Raw genomic sequence first — 15898 nt, 5'->3', positions numbered from 1 at the left:
CAACTCATTTGATTAAAAGAGTCAGGCCCTTCAACTCAAACTTACTAATTTTGTGTTGGTTTGTGTCTTTGTTTGCGAATAGTTTCAAAAATTGACAATCATAAATGTCGTGAATCAAGTTTGAATCGTGTCGAGATATAAAGTTAATCATAATCAACTTTTTTTAATTAAACGGGTTAATTAGAATTAACACCTATAAATTTCACGTTGGTTAGTAACGGATTCATGGATCGTGTCAAAAAATTACAAACCATACTTCTCGCTCTCAAGATTATGAGGAAATTGGAGGTTGAGCAAACGAGGGGCAGAATAAAAAAATTTGATATAGGAAAACCAAAATCATTCCATTTCGGATGTTACCCACAAATTCAATCCTCAAATTCCAAGCAACTACATTCCTCTCAAGCATACCATCAAACACCTTCCTTGGATCCAAATGAATGAAAATTGAAATATTCTCCTCAAAAAAAGAAAAAAAAAAAAAAAAAGAAAAAGTCAAGACACTATGATAAACAGGAATATATTTATCCATTGAAAACGTATACATTAAGGGGGAGAGTCTTAATTGAAGTAGAAGCACATATTAGCAAGCCATAGACTAAAAAATACATAATCATAATCACTTAAACATCTTATTTGTAATAGCATAATCATATATCCCATTTTTTGTCATATGCACTTCCCGAGTGTCGTCGTTGTTCAATAGAAGTAGCAGAAACATGCCGAAAAAATGAAATAAGAAAATTCGCATTTCCCACGTAGTGCATGCGCTTCATTCTTGCATCTTTTGTCACAGTTTTTGCAACCAGTAGAAAGTTTTTTCTTACAATTGTTATCTCCGTCATACAAAGAAATCATTAGAGAAAAAAAAAATACTAATGCATTGAAATAATTGTAAATTTTTAAAAAAAATTATAAGCATTAGATTCCCGCCACAAAATAGTCAAAACATTGCTAATCATTTAACATGCTTAGCAACAATATGATCCAGTCTTTAATTAAATGTAAAACTACTTACCCACATTTACAAGGAGTAAGAAGATAAAGAAAATAGCAAAGAAACAAACAAATTTGGCAACCTTTGCCATGTTTTTCCTTCTTTTACAAATTATGGATAGCAAATTTAGGGTATTTGTGCACTATATAGCGTCGCTTTATTTCGTGCATAAGCTATGGTTATTATTAATTAACTTGCTTTATCATTTTATTGTTTTGAGAATTTGAGACCTTACGATTAAAATAAAGGGTATAGTTTTGCTTGTAATTTTCTTCTGTCTTTTCGAGTACTTCTAAGTTATCACAACTAGTCTATGGTTCATAATATAGTTTAGCTTATGGGGGCAAATTCCTAGCTTATAAAGAAATTTATGTGGTTGAAGAGATGATTCTTTAATAGAATCATCTTTTATGTAGTGCATCATTTGGATTCTGCTTTCTAGCATATTTGTGGCTTTTTTACTTTATGATTATTGCCGCGTCAGCATTAAAATATATTTTAATTAAAAAAAAAAAATTCTTGGTTATATATATATTTTAATCTTTTGGTTCAATTCAATTGAACTGCAATCCGTCCAAAGTAATAGTTATAATATCTAGGGAAATGTTAGTTGCTCTCCTAGTGTCCTTTTAATCATTGGTTGATATTATTTTTTAAAAACCAAGTGAGAGAAATAAGAGTCACTTTCTTATTTCAAGTGAGAGAAATAAGCATTAGATTCCCGCAACATAATCAAAACATTGCTAATCATTTAACATGCTTAGCAACAATATGATCCAATCTCTAATAAAATGTAAAACTACTTACCCGCATTTACAAGGAGTGTGAAGATAAAAAAAAATAGTGAAAGAAAATAGCGAAGAATCAAACAAATTCTTAGCCATGTTTTTCCTTCTTTTGCAAATTATGGATAGCAAGTTAAGGGTATATATGCACTACATAGAGTAGCTTTATTTCGTGCATAAGCTTTTAGGATAACTGGTAATTTAATATGATATTAGAGTCAAAGGTCTTAGATCGAACCTTGACTCCGTCAAATCACCCTATTTAAATTAAATATTTCATGTGTTGGACTTCACCTATTAAAAAGGAGTTTGAGCCCACACGTGAGTAAGAGTGTTAAACTAATGATTAAGTGATTAAATTTATATATTCCTAGTAGCTTAAGCTTATGGGATAACTAGTAATTTAATATGGTTATCATTATTTAATGATAACTTGCTTTATTATTTTATTGTTTTTAGAATTCGAGACCTTATGGTTAAAACAAAGGGTATATTTTGCTTTTAATTTTCAACTGTCTATTCAAATACTTCTAAGTTATCACAGCTAATTTATGGCTTAGAATTTGTCAAAGATTAACCAATTATATATGGTTCATAATATAGTTTAGCTTCTGGGGGCAAATTCCTTATACAGCAATTGTCTTGATGTGGTAGAAGAGATGATTCTTTTTAGAGCATCAGTTGGATTCTGCTTTCTAACATATTTGTCACTTTTTACCTTATGATTCTTACCATGCCAGCATTAAAAATATATTTTAATTTTTAATTCTTTTGTCCACCTGTGAAACAAGTCCCCACTTCTTGGTTATATATATTTTTAATCTTTTGCTTCAATTCAATTGAACTACAATTTTATCCAGTATTTTTTATTGGAGCTATACACCTTTATCAATTTATGTACTTTGAGTCATTTATGTTTAAATAAATAGCTCAAAATGGAATTCCCAAATAAAGTTGGAGCTTTTACTTTGTTCTTTTGTCCGACAAATTGTATAGTATTATAGGACTTATCTACCTCTTTAGGTGGGTGAGCGGATTGTTTGGGACTTGTTCAGACATATGGGCCCATAGTGGCTCTCTTATATTTTCTGTCTGAATCGCTAACAATTCAAACAACAAAATTAATAAAAATCCCTATCCACGTACTCTAGGATGAAACCTTCAATTGAAATTTTGTTCAAAAAGAATATGTTTGTATCCTAGAAGGCCAATATTGCAAGCTATTAAAATATTCATTGAATGATCAATAGTAATTTAAACATGTTATTAAAGCAAAAATTTTGAATTCAAACTTTGTCTACATAATTCATTCACATTTCAATTGAATACTCTACGTGCTAGATCTCATTTGAGCCCCCTCATAGCTTAAACTTTTGAAATAAATAGTAATTTTGAATTACACAAAGTCAGATCAATTTTTTTTTTTTTTTTTTTTGTTTGGTTTAGTATGATCTACTAAAACCCACCTAAATGGAAAATGATGATCCTTTTAAGCATGCCCTGGATATAATAATATGTTTGGAGTTCGTTAGATGTTCAGAAACTACATGGAAATGCAACCCAATTGAAAGAAAAAAAAAAAAAAAAATCAAATAGAGCTTAAATCTGTCAAAATACATGAATAAACATGGACAATGATGATCTATTAATCATGCTATGGATTTGACTGGGGCTTTGTTAAATGTGTGGAAACTACATGGAAATGAACCCAAAAGAAAAAATCAAATAGAGTAATTCTGTCAAAATACAAGAACAGAATCATCACCATCCATCCCATTTCATAAACAAATGACACAAAAAAACTGAGAGAGAATTCAAAGGCTAACAGTGGCATTGTTAACACTGTCTAAGCCCTGCACTAATCTTCTCTTTGCAGACTTGGTTCTGTAACACCAGACCTCAAAAGCCTCAGTCAAGTCGGGAAACCGAAGGAGTTGCTGAGTTTTCATCCAGTCTGCAAGAATATCAGCCTGATCATTTGATGGCAATGCCAGAATCAATGAGACTATTGCACCCTCGATGCTCTGACAAAGGTCTTCATTCATCTTGTAAGGAAAACCGGTCTCCTCATTGCCCTTTGAATCCAAGAGAGGCTTCATCTTTCTTATGTAAGGGAGCCATGTCTTCAGCAGCAGCACCCGGCATGGTGCTGGAACAATCACATTGCCATAGCCAACTGCTTCCAAGACTTTTACAGTCACTTCTATCAACTTTACTTTCAAACCCCACATAATACAATCAAGTTTCTTGTCTTCCATGATCCCCAAAACACTAGCAGAGATTTCAGCCCACTTTGACACAAAGTCCTGCATTAAGTCCATCTTGGGAAGTATGTTACACATCCATTCAATATCAGATAAAGCCTGCAGAATTTTACCCTCTGCTGTCTCATGTGCAAGGTCAGACTCCAAAAGCAGTGAGGATAACTCATTTTCAAATGAAGAACAAAGCTTGGAAAGACCAACTCTTACGACTGATTTTACTTCATGATCTGCCTTTACTAATGGTGTATCTTCATCTTCCCCCAGCATGTATTCAACTTGTTCTTGAGCAGAAGTCTTGAGCTCGTCTCCAAATGGAGGATATGATCCACCGATGGACATGGCAAAGCGAACTGCAGAAATAAAAACATTTTTTGAGGCACTTAACTCTACAGGCTGGATCCTGGCTAATATGGGCATGGCTATTGGACCCAATTTAGTCACTGCTTTCAAAATTTGTTCCTCTTCCTTGTCCTCCCAAGGAACGGCTTCCAAGTATTGGATGCAGCTCTGTGCGATTTCTTCACAATCCAAGGCAACAGCCGTTTGCAAAATACCAATAGCAGATTTAACAGAGCCCAAGGACTCCAGAATCGAGTCTCCAGAGAGATACAGCAGCCTCAAAAGATTAACATGGTCATCATAGTCAAACTCTGAGCAGTGAATATCAATGCAAGTACTAGCGCCTGGATGGGATAGCTGACTGGCAAAGAATTTGCTCCTATTTATGAGGATGGAAGAGTGAGAGTAGAAACATTCAGGTCTTCCTTCTCTATTTTTCAAGCGTATGATGGTGTCACTGGTGCTCCGGTCACCAAGTTTGCAAGTCTCGGCGACTATGGTTTTGTCCATGTATGAAGAGGATTACGACCAAATTCATGCTTTATGCAATCAAAAGAGCCACGCTCACATTAAGTTCAACTGTAGAAAAAAAAAAATAGTCAATCCGCATAAATTCCACATGTATGACAAATATATTTATGTTCGACAAAGTATTACAACGCAGCGGCTAACTGTTACATTTAAATACTGCAAAACTAGCACAAACATGCTCATCGTTGTGTATGTCTCCAATGGCATAAGAACATGCATGTCTACAAAATGTGACTTGGGAAACGTGCTGTATTTGGGATCATATGCCACTACATACCCAGAAAAGCAAACAAGATAACTAGACTTGCTATAAGAAAAGAAAATCCCTGCAGAAACAAGTATGTCTAGAAACACTTAAAACTCAGGGCTATCTTAAGCTGGCTGATAATTATATCTATCTTGGTTTCAGCATCAATAGAGAAGTCATTGTTTTCCCACAAGGGATGAAATGAAAAGAAAACTATCACTGGTTCTCCCACGTAGCATTCCCCTGGTGTTATGCCTCACAAACTAACATGCCTCATAGCAGAATCATTACCCATCCACAATGGCAGGGTATATGACCCTTGTAAATTCTTTTACATGCGATAACATGATCATACCACAAAAGAAATACAATTTGGCAATCAACATTCATCATAGATTAACTTAATCTAATACAAACCTCAGCTGTAACTTACCATTGAAAACCAATTTCCAAGGGGAAGGTTGGCCAAGGACTTATAAACACATGATTAAGATTGTACTTAAGCCATTTGTGATACTTAGGATCGTAACATACCACCACACTTCCAAATCCAACGTCCACAGCAGCTCAAGCTATCCCATAGGTCGCCTTTTCCATGACTAGAACATATAATCGGAGGGTGTCCAAAAAGTTAAGATTGCACTTAAACCATGTGAAACACAGAGGATCATAACATTAACTAACACAACCCAAGCCTCAAGTTAGAGGGATGGGATGGGTACGTTTGGTGAAAGTCCCAACTTTTTCCTATGACAGTCAAGGATTATCTCAGCCACTTTTCCTAATCCACCCCAATTCCCAAACCTGTTACTGACAAATCTCAGACAAATTTCTAATATTATCACGTTTAAAGTTTCCAACTTTCATGTTATCCAAACAGAACCTATATATCAAACCATATCGTTAACAAGACTCCTAGCCTGATTGAACCCATATTTGCAATTCCTGCATACTGCAGCTCTTATACAGCTAATTCACGTATCAATGTTTTATTTGGGAAGCATCTAATTCGTTAATTTTTTATTTTTTATTTTTATTTTTTTTTTCCTGAAATAGATTCCTGGTTAAACGAGAAGCGAAGAACAAAACCCAAATTTTTTCCTCAGAAGCTGCTAAATGAAAATCAAATTTCCCATTTAAATCTATGCCAAAACCCCCCCCCAAAAAAAAAATGCAGAGAAAAAGGAAATCAAAAGTGCAGCTAAAATATGCGTTGGAGAGCACAAATCGATACAAAGAGGAAGATTTTCCAAATGGGTAATCGTCGAAAAAGCTACTAACCTTGTAAAAGGGCACAGAAACGCATCAACTAACCGCAGGTGAGCTTGTCTTTCCGAACTTCCTAAGTAGACATTTCGAAGCCCTCCATTAGATATTTAGGACTCTTTTTGAGTCCAGCTTCAGTTGTCACCAACATGAAAAAAGCCGAAAGTGGCGAATGACACCTATGCCCTTCTGGTAAGTTAAACATGAGACTTTGCACACTGACAAGTGGCATATAGCAGATTACTCTAAGGGCAGAATTGGCTGATAGAACTTTTCTCGTAACCCGCTTCAAAAAATTAAACTGACATATGCCTAAAATATATAAGTAACCCTCACATATATTTTTCAGAATTTAGCCAAGTCAAAATTACATATATTTTCTATAGACAATTTTGACAGTTTATTTTTTTATTTTTTATTTTTAATAAAATTAAGCCAAACTTTAATTTTAATTCAATTTTGAACACATGACATGTTGTTTGGGACATAACCCTAAAGTGGGTGAGAAATGATTGGAAGAGACAAGTGTTGTTGTGTTTGATTAGAGACATGTTAGCAAAACCACCTTTGTTTAACCCTTTTTATAGAGTAAATTAAGTGGGATTACCCAAAGGGCAAAGAATGTGAATAAAGGAATTGAAAGTTGAATTGGGTAAGGCAACGTTGATATCCTTTATGGGTAGTTTCATTTGATTTTGCTAACTTTAAGGGTGAGGGGCTCATAGTCCCAAAAAGTAGCAATTTTTTTCAATTATTTTTCTCTCAACTTGCACAAGTTGCTCATGCACGTGCAATTGTTTAATGCTCTCTAGCCAAACAGGGGAAATAAATTTGAGTGGGATGATATTAAGCATGGATCACGACAATTATTCGAATATTTAATCTCCTCCGATAGGAGATTCTTTGCAATTATTTTTGCATCGGAGTAGGTAATTGTGAGAGGTTTATGATAGAATTAGAAAATGTTTGAACTGTCTCCAAACAAAAAAATCTTATCAAGAACTCTTTACAATCGTAGAAAATTTCTTGCGATATGAAAGAGAGATTGTAGGAAATTCCGATCATTTAGTTCATTGCATAGATTCAATAAAATATATATATATATTCTAATGAAATGCATGTGAAGTTGTTATGACCCTATCGTCTTAGTTATATTCCATTACAAGGTGTTCCTTCGTTAAACCTCCATTATACTTGAACTAAAGAGAAATATTATACACACTCTTACACTTTCAAGTGCATACTTCTTGACGTGATAATAAAAATCTCTACTAAAGTTTGGATAAATTACTATTAAATTTTGGGTCTATTGATAAATTTTACTACCACATCAAAGAGTGTGTACTCGGGAGTATATCTAACATTTCTCCATAACAAAAATATATAAAGGTTACAATATTTCTTTTTTATCCATCTAAGTAAAGCTAATAATATTTGATACGACCAACAAATCAACACGAATACGATACAAAATTAAAAGGTTAAGGTTTAGTGTAATAGAGTTCGTGTAAAAAAGGGCCGACTCGGTTAGACACAATTAATATATAGATCAAATTAGTATCAATCTGATTAACTTGCATAACCCATTTGGCTCTCTTTAGATCTTAAGAAAAATTAGTGAAAAGAATTGGCATTGCTTGGCAAACTGCTGAAACATTAGCTTCCCTTTCCGAGGCATCTTAAGAGGTGGGCATGAGGGATGAAGCCCTATCTTCTTTGTGTTAAAGTATTAATTAAGTGATTAAATTTACATCTTCCTATAAGCTTAAGCTTTTGGAACAAATGATGATTTAACATGGTATCAAAGCCAAAGATTTATGAATCAAATTTTGACTCGTTCAAATCACTTCCCATTAAATTAAATATTCCACGCTTATTACTTCTTCCTATCAGCTTAGGTTTTTAGAAAAACTGGTAGTTTAACACTTTGCCATGAGCCTTGTTATTATATGAACTAGAAAGTCATCAAAGTGCAGATGGTTTTGGATTATATATATAGATATAAAGCTCTTTTTTTTCTTTTTTTCTTTTTTTTTTTCTTTTTTCCTTTTTTCAATTAAATGTCCTCACCTAAGTGGCTTATATTATTTCCACAAACACTAATTTTGAATTTTATTCCAATTTCTAACAAAAAAAGAGAAAGAAAAAAAAATGCTACTCTTCATTTAAAATAATAAAAAAAAAGGATTAACCATACTCTTCTTAACATAAGAATGCTTTTGGTGTCAAACACGCATTTTTAAACAAAATTGGAAAATTTGTTTTGATTGGTAGTGCAAAAAAAAAAAAAAAATGAAGGTTTAAAAACGTGAAAAAAAAAAAAAAAAAAAAATTACATGCAAGATTTTAGAAGTAAATACAATCGTAATTTTATAAAATATTTAATTATATTTTAAAATCGCTATTTTTAAACAGGCTTTAAACCTGCTGGAACAACGGACACCAATTACTAAGCAAGTGAATCAATAAATCGTGGGATGCTCTAGCCCAATCCAATTTTATTGACCCACATATATTCTACTCGATGCAAAACATCCTCATGGGCCATGCCTCCCCCATACTGGAAAGGGCTTACAAAATGGCTACCGATTATGGACCAAATCGTTGTGGCCTGGATTTTCTTTCTAGTGAAGCCCATTTCTCTAGTCTATAATACTTGGAGATTTGAAAATTGGCAATTGTTCCCGATAACGTGTTAAGAGTATGTTTGAGAATGCATTTGAGAAACATTTTTTTAGCAAAAGCATTATTTTTATGCTTCTGTCAAAAGTGTGTTTTGGTCATTTTAGATCCTTAAAAACGGTTTCAATTTTTTTTACCAAATGTGTATTTCTTCAAACGAACTTTTTGAATGTTAAACGCACTTTTAGACTCCTCAAACAGACCCTAAATGTCACGTGAATTTACAAATCGGCGTAATAATTCACGTTGACTATCACATCAATCATAATCAAATTTAATCGTTTACTGATTGACATAAAAACACTTGGAGTACTACAACAAAATCAATTACAAATTGACATGACAATTTATAACTAGTGAAATACTTAAAAGAGTATATGATTAACTAGATTGGTTGCTTATTTATTTCACAAATTATGAACTATAAGCTAGTTTAAAAAAAAAATTATAGTAAAAATTATAATACCCCAATACCGTCACATCAATTTATAAAAAATTTATAATATCAATCTAATTATGAAGATAACGCAAAATGGATTTTGATCCTTTAGATTCTATCTTATAAATCACATAGTGGAGTTTCTTAAAATTTCCAACTATTGAAAATAAATAATAATTTTTATATTAAATTAATATTAATCGTACAAAAAGAAAGCAACACAACAACACAAGGACAAAAATAGACACACTGAACAAAAGGGTCAGTGATTACGTCTGATTCCATCATCGTGCCTGACACAGTCATCATTCAACCCAAACCCATTATGATGACGTGGCGGAATGAGCCGTCCGGGGACCACATCTTCTCGGTGGTCCCCGCAGCGGTCGAGCCCCTCGCCCAACCACAGCACGGAGAGGCTCCCTGCCCCCTTTATCACCGGCATAGAAGCCCTCAAAATAACCGCCGTCTGATCGACCCGTCAATCAAAGTCATGAGACTACCACGTGTTTGGCCATACATGGAATGACCGGCTCTCGATTCTCGCGCACCAAAGTAATGGTCCACAGCTTTTGTAGCTGATAGCTACCGACAATGACCAGGGCGATGATTCTCTAGGGCTTGGCTTATTATAATCCATTACATAATGGCATATTCTTTGGAACTCCTCTCTCGCTTGATGTTTTTAATTAGAGCATATTCTTTGTATTAACTTAGAGCATGTGCTTCATAATCCAACCAGTGACGGTCGAGCGCGCTAATGCGAAAGTGTTGACCGTTAGCGTATTCGGGTTTTTTATTTTTTGGTTCAAAAGTAAAATAAGAATTCAAATAAGTAATTGTTGTTATCTAAAGCATAAAATTCCGCCAAATGTCACTTGATTGATAATGGCAAGGTCATCGAATGCATGAGAGAGAGAGAGGGTTGAAAGTTTTCCCCTTTTTTATCATGTGGATTCCTTTGACGTACAAAACTAGACAAAGACTCTGAATTATTAAAAAAAATTAAAAAATTCAATTCAATTTGAAAAAAAACTTTGCTTGCTTAGGTATTGATCGTTCTCTAATTAGTCAATATGTTTAGGTATTCTCTATGGTATATAACTATTCTATTAGTTGACATTTTTTTTTTCTTTTCTATTCTAGTTAACAAGTATTTAAATATATATCATGCATGTGAACTCTTTGTATTCTTATTCAAGTATCCTAATCCCTTTGGATTGTTGACTTAACTTGCAATATTTAAACATAAAGGATGTATTATCAAAATATGTTAGAGCTATTTTTAGTTTATTAATATACTTACTTTTAGTTTATTAACTCCTTAATCACTTAACAAGTATCTAAATATGTCATTGATGCGAAATCTTTAATTAAAACAAGTGGATTATGTATGGTAAAAGTTAGGTTTCGGTTATGTTTTATTCATTTTAACATTTAACTTTTGGGTTATTGTTTTAGTACTGTTATGAGCGCGTGAGACACTTAGATGATGAACATTGTGAGTACTTCACCACCGAAAGAAGAATTTTCTAAAAACTAAGAAATATGCCGTCTAATGGGTCCGAATTGATTGTAATTTTTTGTTCGGACAACATAAGACCTATTTATTTGTCGAACAATTTAAGATTTATTCGGACAAATGGGTCGGACTGTCTAGTCATGCTATATATATGCTTGGGATCTTTACCAATGGTTCAAATCTCTGCAGTTTCTCAGACGACTGATGAGCCGCAGGGGGCATATGAAAGTTACACGAAAAAATGGTGTAAATCGAAATAGAGGAGTGAGGGTGAAAAGGGTAAAAGAGTAGAGAGTTATAGGAGAGAGTGATAGCAGAGAATCGTTGCTTAGCGTAGGCAGGTGTTGCAACACAGACAGAGAGTAGACATTCTCTGACGACGGTTTTGCCGAGGTGAGAAAATGATTGTCGGAGGTGTAGCGTAGGGCAAGAAGCTTTTTGTTGGTTTCCAAGGTTGGGACCCACATGCTTTGGTGGACCTGTAGGAGTGGGGCCTGCCTGCGGAGGAGACCACCTTCTCGAATGCATGCAGCAGTATCATGATTATATCATTAGTGCTGTAACTCTTCTTTGCATTTCCTAATAAATGCCAGCCCCCCTGGGCCTCTTGCACTCTTCCATCTCTCTCTCTCTCTCTCTCTCTCTCTCTCTATATATATATATATATATATATGAATAAATAAGAGGAATGTTAAAAATTACACAGTTATCTTACTACTATCATATTATATTGATGTGATACTGTCAATTAATCATTAAGTTAACTCTTGTTAAAAAGAATTAAATCTAATGGTTGATTGACAGTAGGATAAGATAATAACATGATAAAAGTATGGTTTATAAATGACTCAAAATGAACAATTAAAGGGTTGTTGGGTACTGCAACTTCAGCCTAATAAAATAAGATGCGACGGTCGTATGATTTTTAGCATTTCTTGTTTTCTTATAATCCTTTACAAGGTAACCGATAGTTACGTTTTATTGAACTGAGTGTCATGTAGACCGTTCTCCGTCATGTGTTGGTCCATATTTCAATAGTTGACGTGATAATTATCACGTGAATTATAACGTCAAGAAAAGATATAATACCCTAACTACACTCCAAAAAATATCTCGAACTAGGTTGCCTCCGCATCTAAAATTCTCGTTTCGCCCCTCTTGGACAAGAGAAATTTGCATTAAAAGTGATGTCCCATAATTCCTTAATGCAATGGTATAGTCAAAACCAGTGAGAAAGTTGCCCATCTCCATCTCCATCTCCATCTCCATCTCCATGCATTAACCAAATATATATGAATTAATTTGTTTCATCGAGAAGGAATGCTTTTGATCAAAACCGTGTGGAGATGATCACTGCAAGGTAAATTATTTCTTTGAGCAAATTATTTTGTCTAATAAAGTTAATTAATCCAGCTCTTAATTAGGCAGTGCCTGGTTACCATATATTTACCAAAACTCCAGTCCAGTCAAGTCATGCTATGAATCTTGGCATGCACATTATCATATGCATTTCCGGTTGTTGGAGAGTGCTTTCTATCCACACACATATCTCTCTCTCTCTCTCTCTCTCTCTCTCTATATATATATATATAATGAATATGTTGTAATCATGCTGCAACTTTTGGTTCCTCAACTCCCTACTTTCCTATTTTTCGCATGCAATTCACTTGCTACCACATTGCTAAAGCATGCAACCTAACAACCAGAGCCATGAATTACCTATCCTCTTCAGTTTGTTTCGTGGGGCAGTAATATTTCTTTTGACAGTTTTTCTCCAAATTGGTTAAAGTTTTTCCTCCAATTCTTTTCAATTTAATCTATTAGAACAGTTGACTACTTGTCGAGGTAACAGTCGAAAGCACATGCAAGAGAGAAGAACTTAACAAAAGAGTTTATCGGAGTAGGCTGGTGGCCGGTAGATAGGGGATAACTCCAATGGTTAAGTCAGTAAAAATCAATGGAATCCTAAAGAAACCAAATGTAGTGTGTAAGGGAAGGAGAAGAAAGTTCACTTTTACTTGATGTTTGTCGCTCTTTATAATAAATCTTGTTGTAACCATCAGCCACGTGTTATGCCTTCGTTGGATATTTTTCTACTGCAAATATTTTTTACACCCAACTACCCCTATCATGTGTATTTTTTCATGCCGAGGATCACAGAGACGATAATTGACATGGCTTAGGAAGGAATCCAATGTGGTGTTGTACAGACGTTTTTGAGTTGGTTAATTGGTTGATGGACTGAGTACTAAGTTCGCAAGCCCAACATAGTTTATTAAACTAACATTTTATTTTTAAAGTATATGATTCTCATGCATATTTCTTAAAAATATCTAAAAACAAATTTCAATTTGCCCAATGAAAAAAAAAAAAAAACCTTTGTTCATAATAGTGCCTCACATAGCATATATATAATTCTGCTGTGATGGTATCATAGGAAAAGTCCGTGAGATTAGCATTTATGCTGCACTTTTATTGGACAGTGAAAAGCTTGTGTGGCAGCTCAATTGCATTGTCAGCTTTCGCTGCCAATAAAGGTGCGAGATTCCTTGAGAGCTTTTTCCAAGAGAAGCCCAAGACATAATTCGTCTACAAGTAGCCGAAACCCCCATTCCCTTTTCCTTGGACCGAATCACACATATGGTTTGTCCAATATAGACGTTTAAGTAAATAAATCATAAGTTGAATTCACAAAGAATTTACGGCCCGGCAAAATCATTTCCAATGCTTAAGTTAGTAAATGTACATAGGAAAAAAAGTAAATTGACAGAGTCTAACTAAGTAGTGGGCGTATTACCTAGTGAATGATCATCTCCTTCTTATATAGGCTCGTTGTTCTCTTCTCTTTTCGGTAGGGTTTGGGAGACTTCTACTCAAATTCTATTTAAGGCGTGAAAACCTCCTCTTCCTCCCCTAAAGAATATTAAAGAAGGTTTTCTGACGTGATAAAACCGTTATTTGACATAGCAAGATGAAAATTTTGCTGCGGTGCATTCTATCAAGGTATAGGTATACTTAAGGTAAATCGTTGAACCAGACTGATGGGCTTCTCATTGGCTTGGGTGTTCATAATAGGAAGACAAGCGAGCTATTTTTTAGTTCGACTCGATTATAAATTGAACCATAAAAATTCTATTGATTAAGTAAATTCTCAAAAAGGGGCCTTAAGAACTTAACAGGGACTAAGGGTCTGTTTGGGAGTGCATTTTTTAAAAATAATCTGCATTTTTAAATCAAATCGCAATTTTGAAGTGTTTGAGATTGCGATTTTAAACACACAAATTTTAAAATCGTGAAAAAATCTGCGATTTTTATAAGCTGACTAGGGAGTGCTTATTTGCAAATGTGCGAATTTCAACCAAAATCACGATTTCGCTTAAAAGTTAAAACAATATTTGGCGCAATATTTACCTATTTGGCCATGAAACCGCAATTATATGCTAATGTTATCAAAATACTCAATTGATAAAAAAAAATAAAAATAAAATTTTTTTTTTAAAAAAAAAGTACTTCTTAACATTTTTTATCAAATGCCTATGCGATTTTAAAAAGTATAAATTTCAAAAATGCAATTTTTAAAAACACAATTTTTAAAATCACACTTATTAAAATCGCACTTCTAAACAGGCACTAAATAATAAAGGAGGAAGAAAAATAAACTTAAATAGAAAAAAATGAGTAAATAACTATATTACAGTCTACATTTTAGTGACTGCCGTAATTTCTCACGTCGGTTTATAAAAAAAATTATAATAAAAGTTACAACGCACTCATTTACCATATTATTATTATTATTGTTATTATTATTCCCGAGGCGCAAAAAGAGATGTGAATTTCCCGTTAGCACTAGTCAAAACATAACACAGTAGAAATACAATCACATGTGCCAGTGTAAGCGGAAAAGAGAGCATATATATAATTATAGCTCCCCCATTAATAGTCTGTGTCCGATCTCCATTAAACTGGCCCCTTTTCCCTTTTCTAAAAGGGCAAAAGCATGTTAAATTTCTCCGAAAGAACAAAGGCTTATTTATTATGTGCATTTATATATGAAAAAACACAATAATTAACATGTTTTAAGCAAATCTTTCTTGTTCATTCAGTCATCATAAGGTAGGGCCTTTCACTTGATTCAATGGGACACCAAGTCTACAGTTGATTCTCCTTGAGGCAGGCCTCTTTAAATTACAAAAAAGCATGTAAATAAAGCAAGCAAAATCTTTTCCTTGGATTAAATTCTATGCTTTTTAGCAGAAAAAGGTTGGGGGCAAAGGGTTTATGATGCCGTTGACTTCGGCCTCAACGGCTATGATGAAGCGTGTGTTGCCCTTAGGAGACAAAATTATAAGCTTGTAAAAATGGAGGCTTTGTGATGGTGAGAATAATGGGGCAACTTTGCGTCTCTGCAATTACTTTGTGGGTCTTTAATTCTGATCTCCTTCTTTGTCTGACACACCCACAAACACAAGATCATGAGCTGCTTACCAGTTTAAAGCCGCAGAGAGAGACCTTATGATTTCCATTGTTGACTAACAAATGAACATGGAAATCAATGTGTTTAAGACAAAAGGGACGACTTTTAATCATGGATCAACTTCTTCTTTTTGTTTTTTTTTTTTTTTGAATAAAAAAAAAAATTGAATTGGGTTTGAATAATTTCTTTCAATTCAGTCTGTTAAACTGATATGGGTTTAGACTCACGTGCATTTTTAATAAAGCGTGTGATTATCGAATGTCAATTTAAGCAGTTCGTAGAGAAATCTTATTATTTTTAATGTTGACTAAAAAATGAATAATAGAAAGGAATTTGTTTAAGACAAAAGGGA

At 33.9% G+C, this 15898-nt stretch overlaps 1 protein-coding gene across 1 annotated transcript; it reads right to left on the bottom strand.

Annotated features, from left to right (window-relative positions):
* Nucleotides 1–3388: 3388 nt before the first annotated feature.
* On the bottom strand, nucleotides 3389–6561 carry LOC132176213 (BTB/POZ domain-containing protein At3g05675). Its single transcript, XM_059588352.2, has 2 exons — nucleotides 6445–6561; nucleotides 3389–4964 (listed from the first exon to the last, which is right to left on the bottom strand). The coding sequence occupies exon 2, from the start codon at nucleotides 4893–4895 to the stop codon at nucleotides 3597–3599; it is 1299 nt and encodes a 432-aa protein (XP_059444335.2). The 5' UTR covers nucleotides 4896–4964; nucleotides 6445–6561; the 3' UTR covers nucleotides 3389–3596.
* Nucleotides 6562–15898: the final 9337 nt, after the last annotated feature.

Source organism: Corylus avellana, chromosome 3 (assembly GCF_965113065.1).
Source record: "Corylus avellana chromosome 3, dhCorAvel1.hap1.2, whole genome shotgun sequence".
Classification (NCBI taxonomy): domain Eukaryota; kingdom Viridiplantae; phylum Streptophyta; class Magnoliopsida; order Fagales; family Betulaceae; genus Corylus; species Corylus avellana.
This window is presented reverse-complemented; position numbering and strand designations above follow the sequence as displayed.

Coding starts and splice junctions, on each gene's coding strand:
- LOC132176213 (XM_059588352.2), bottom strand. CDS start 4,895: ATGGACAAAACCATAGTCGCCGAGACTTGCAAACTTGGTGACCGGAGC.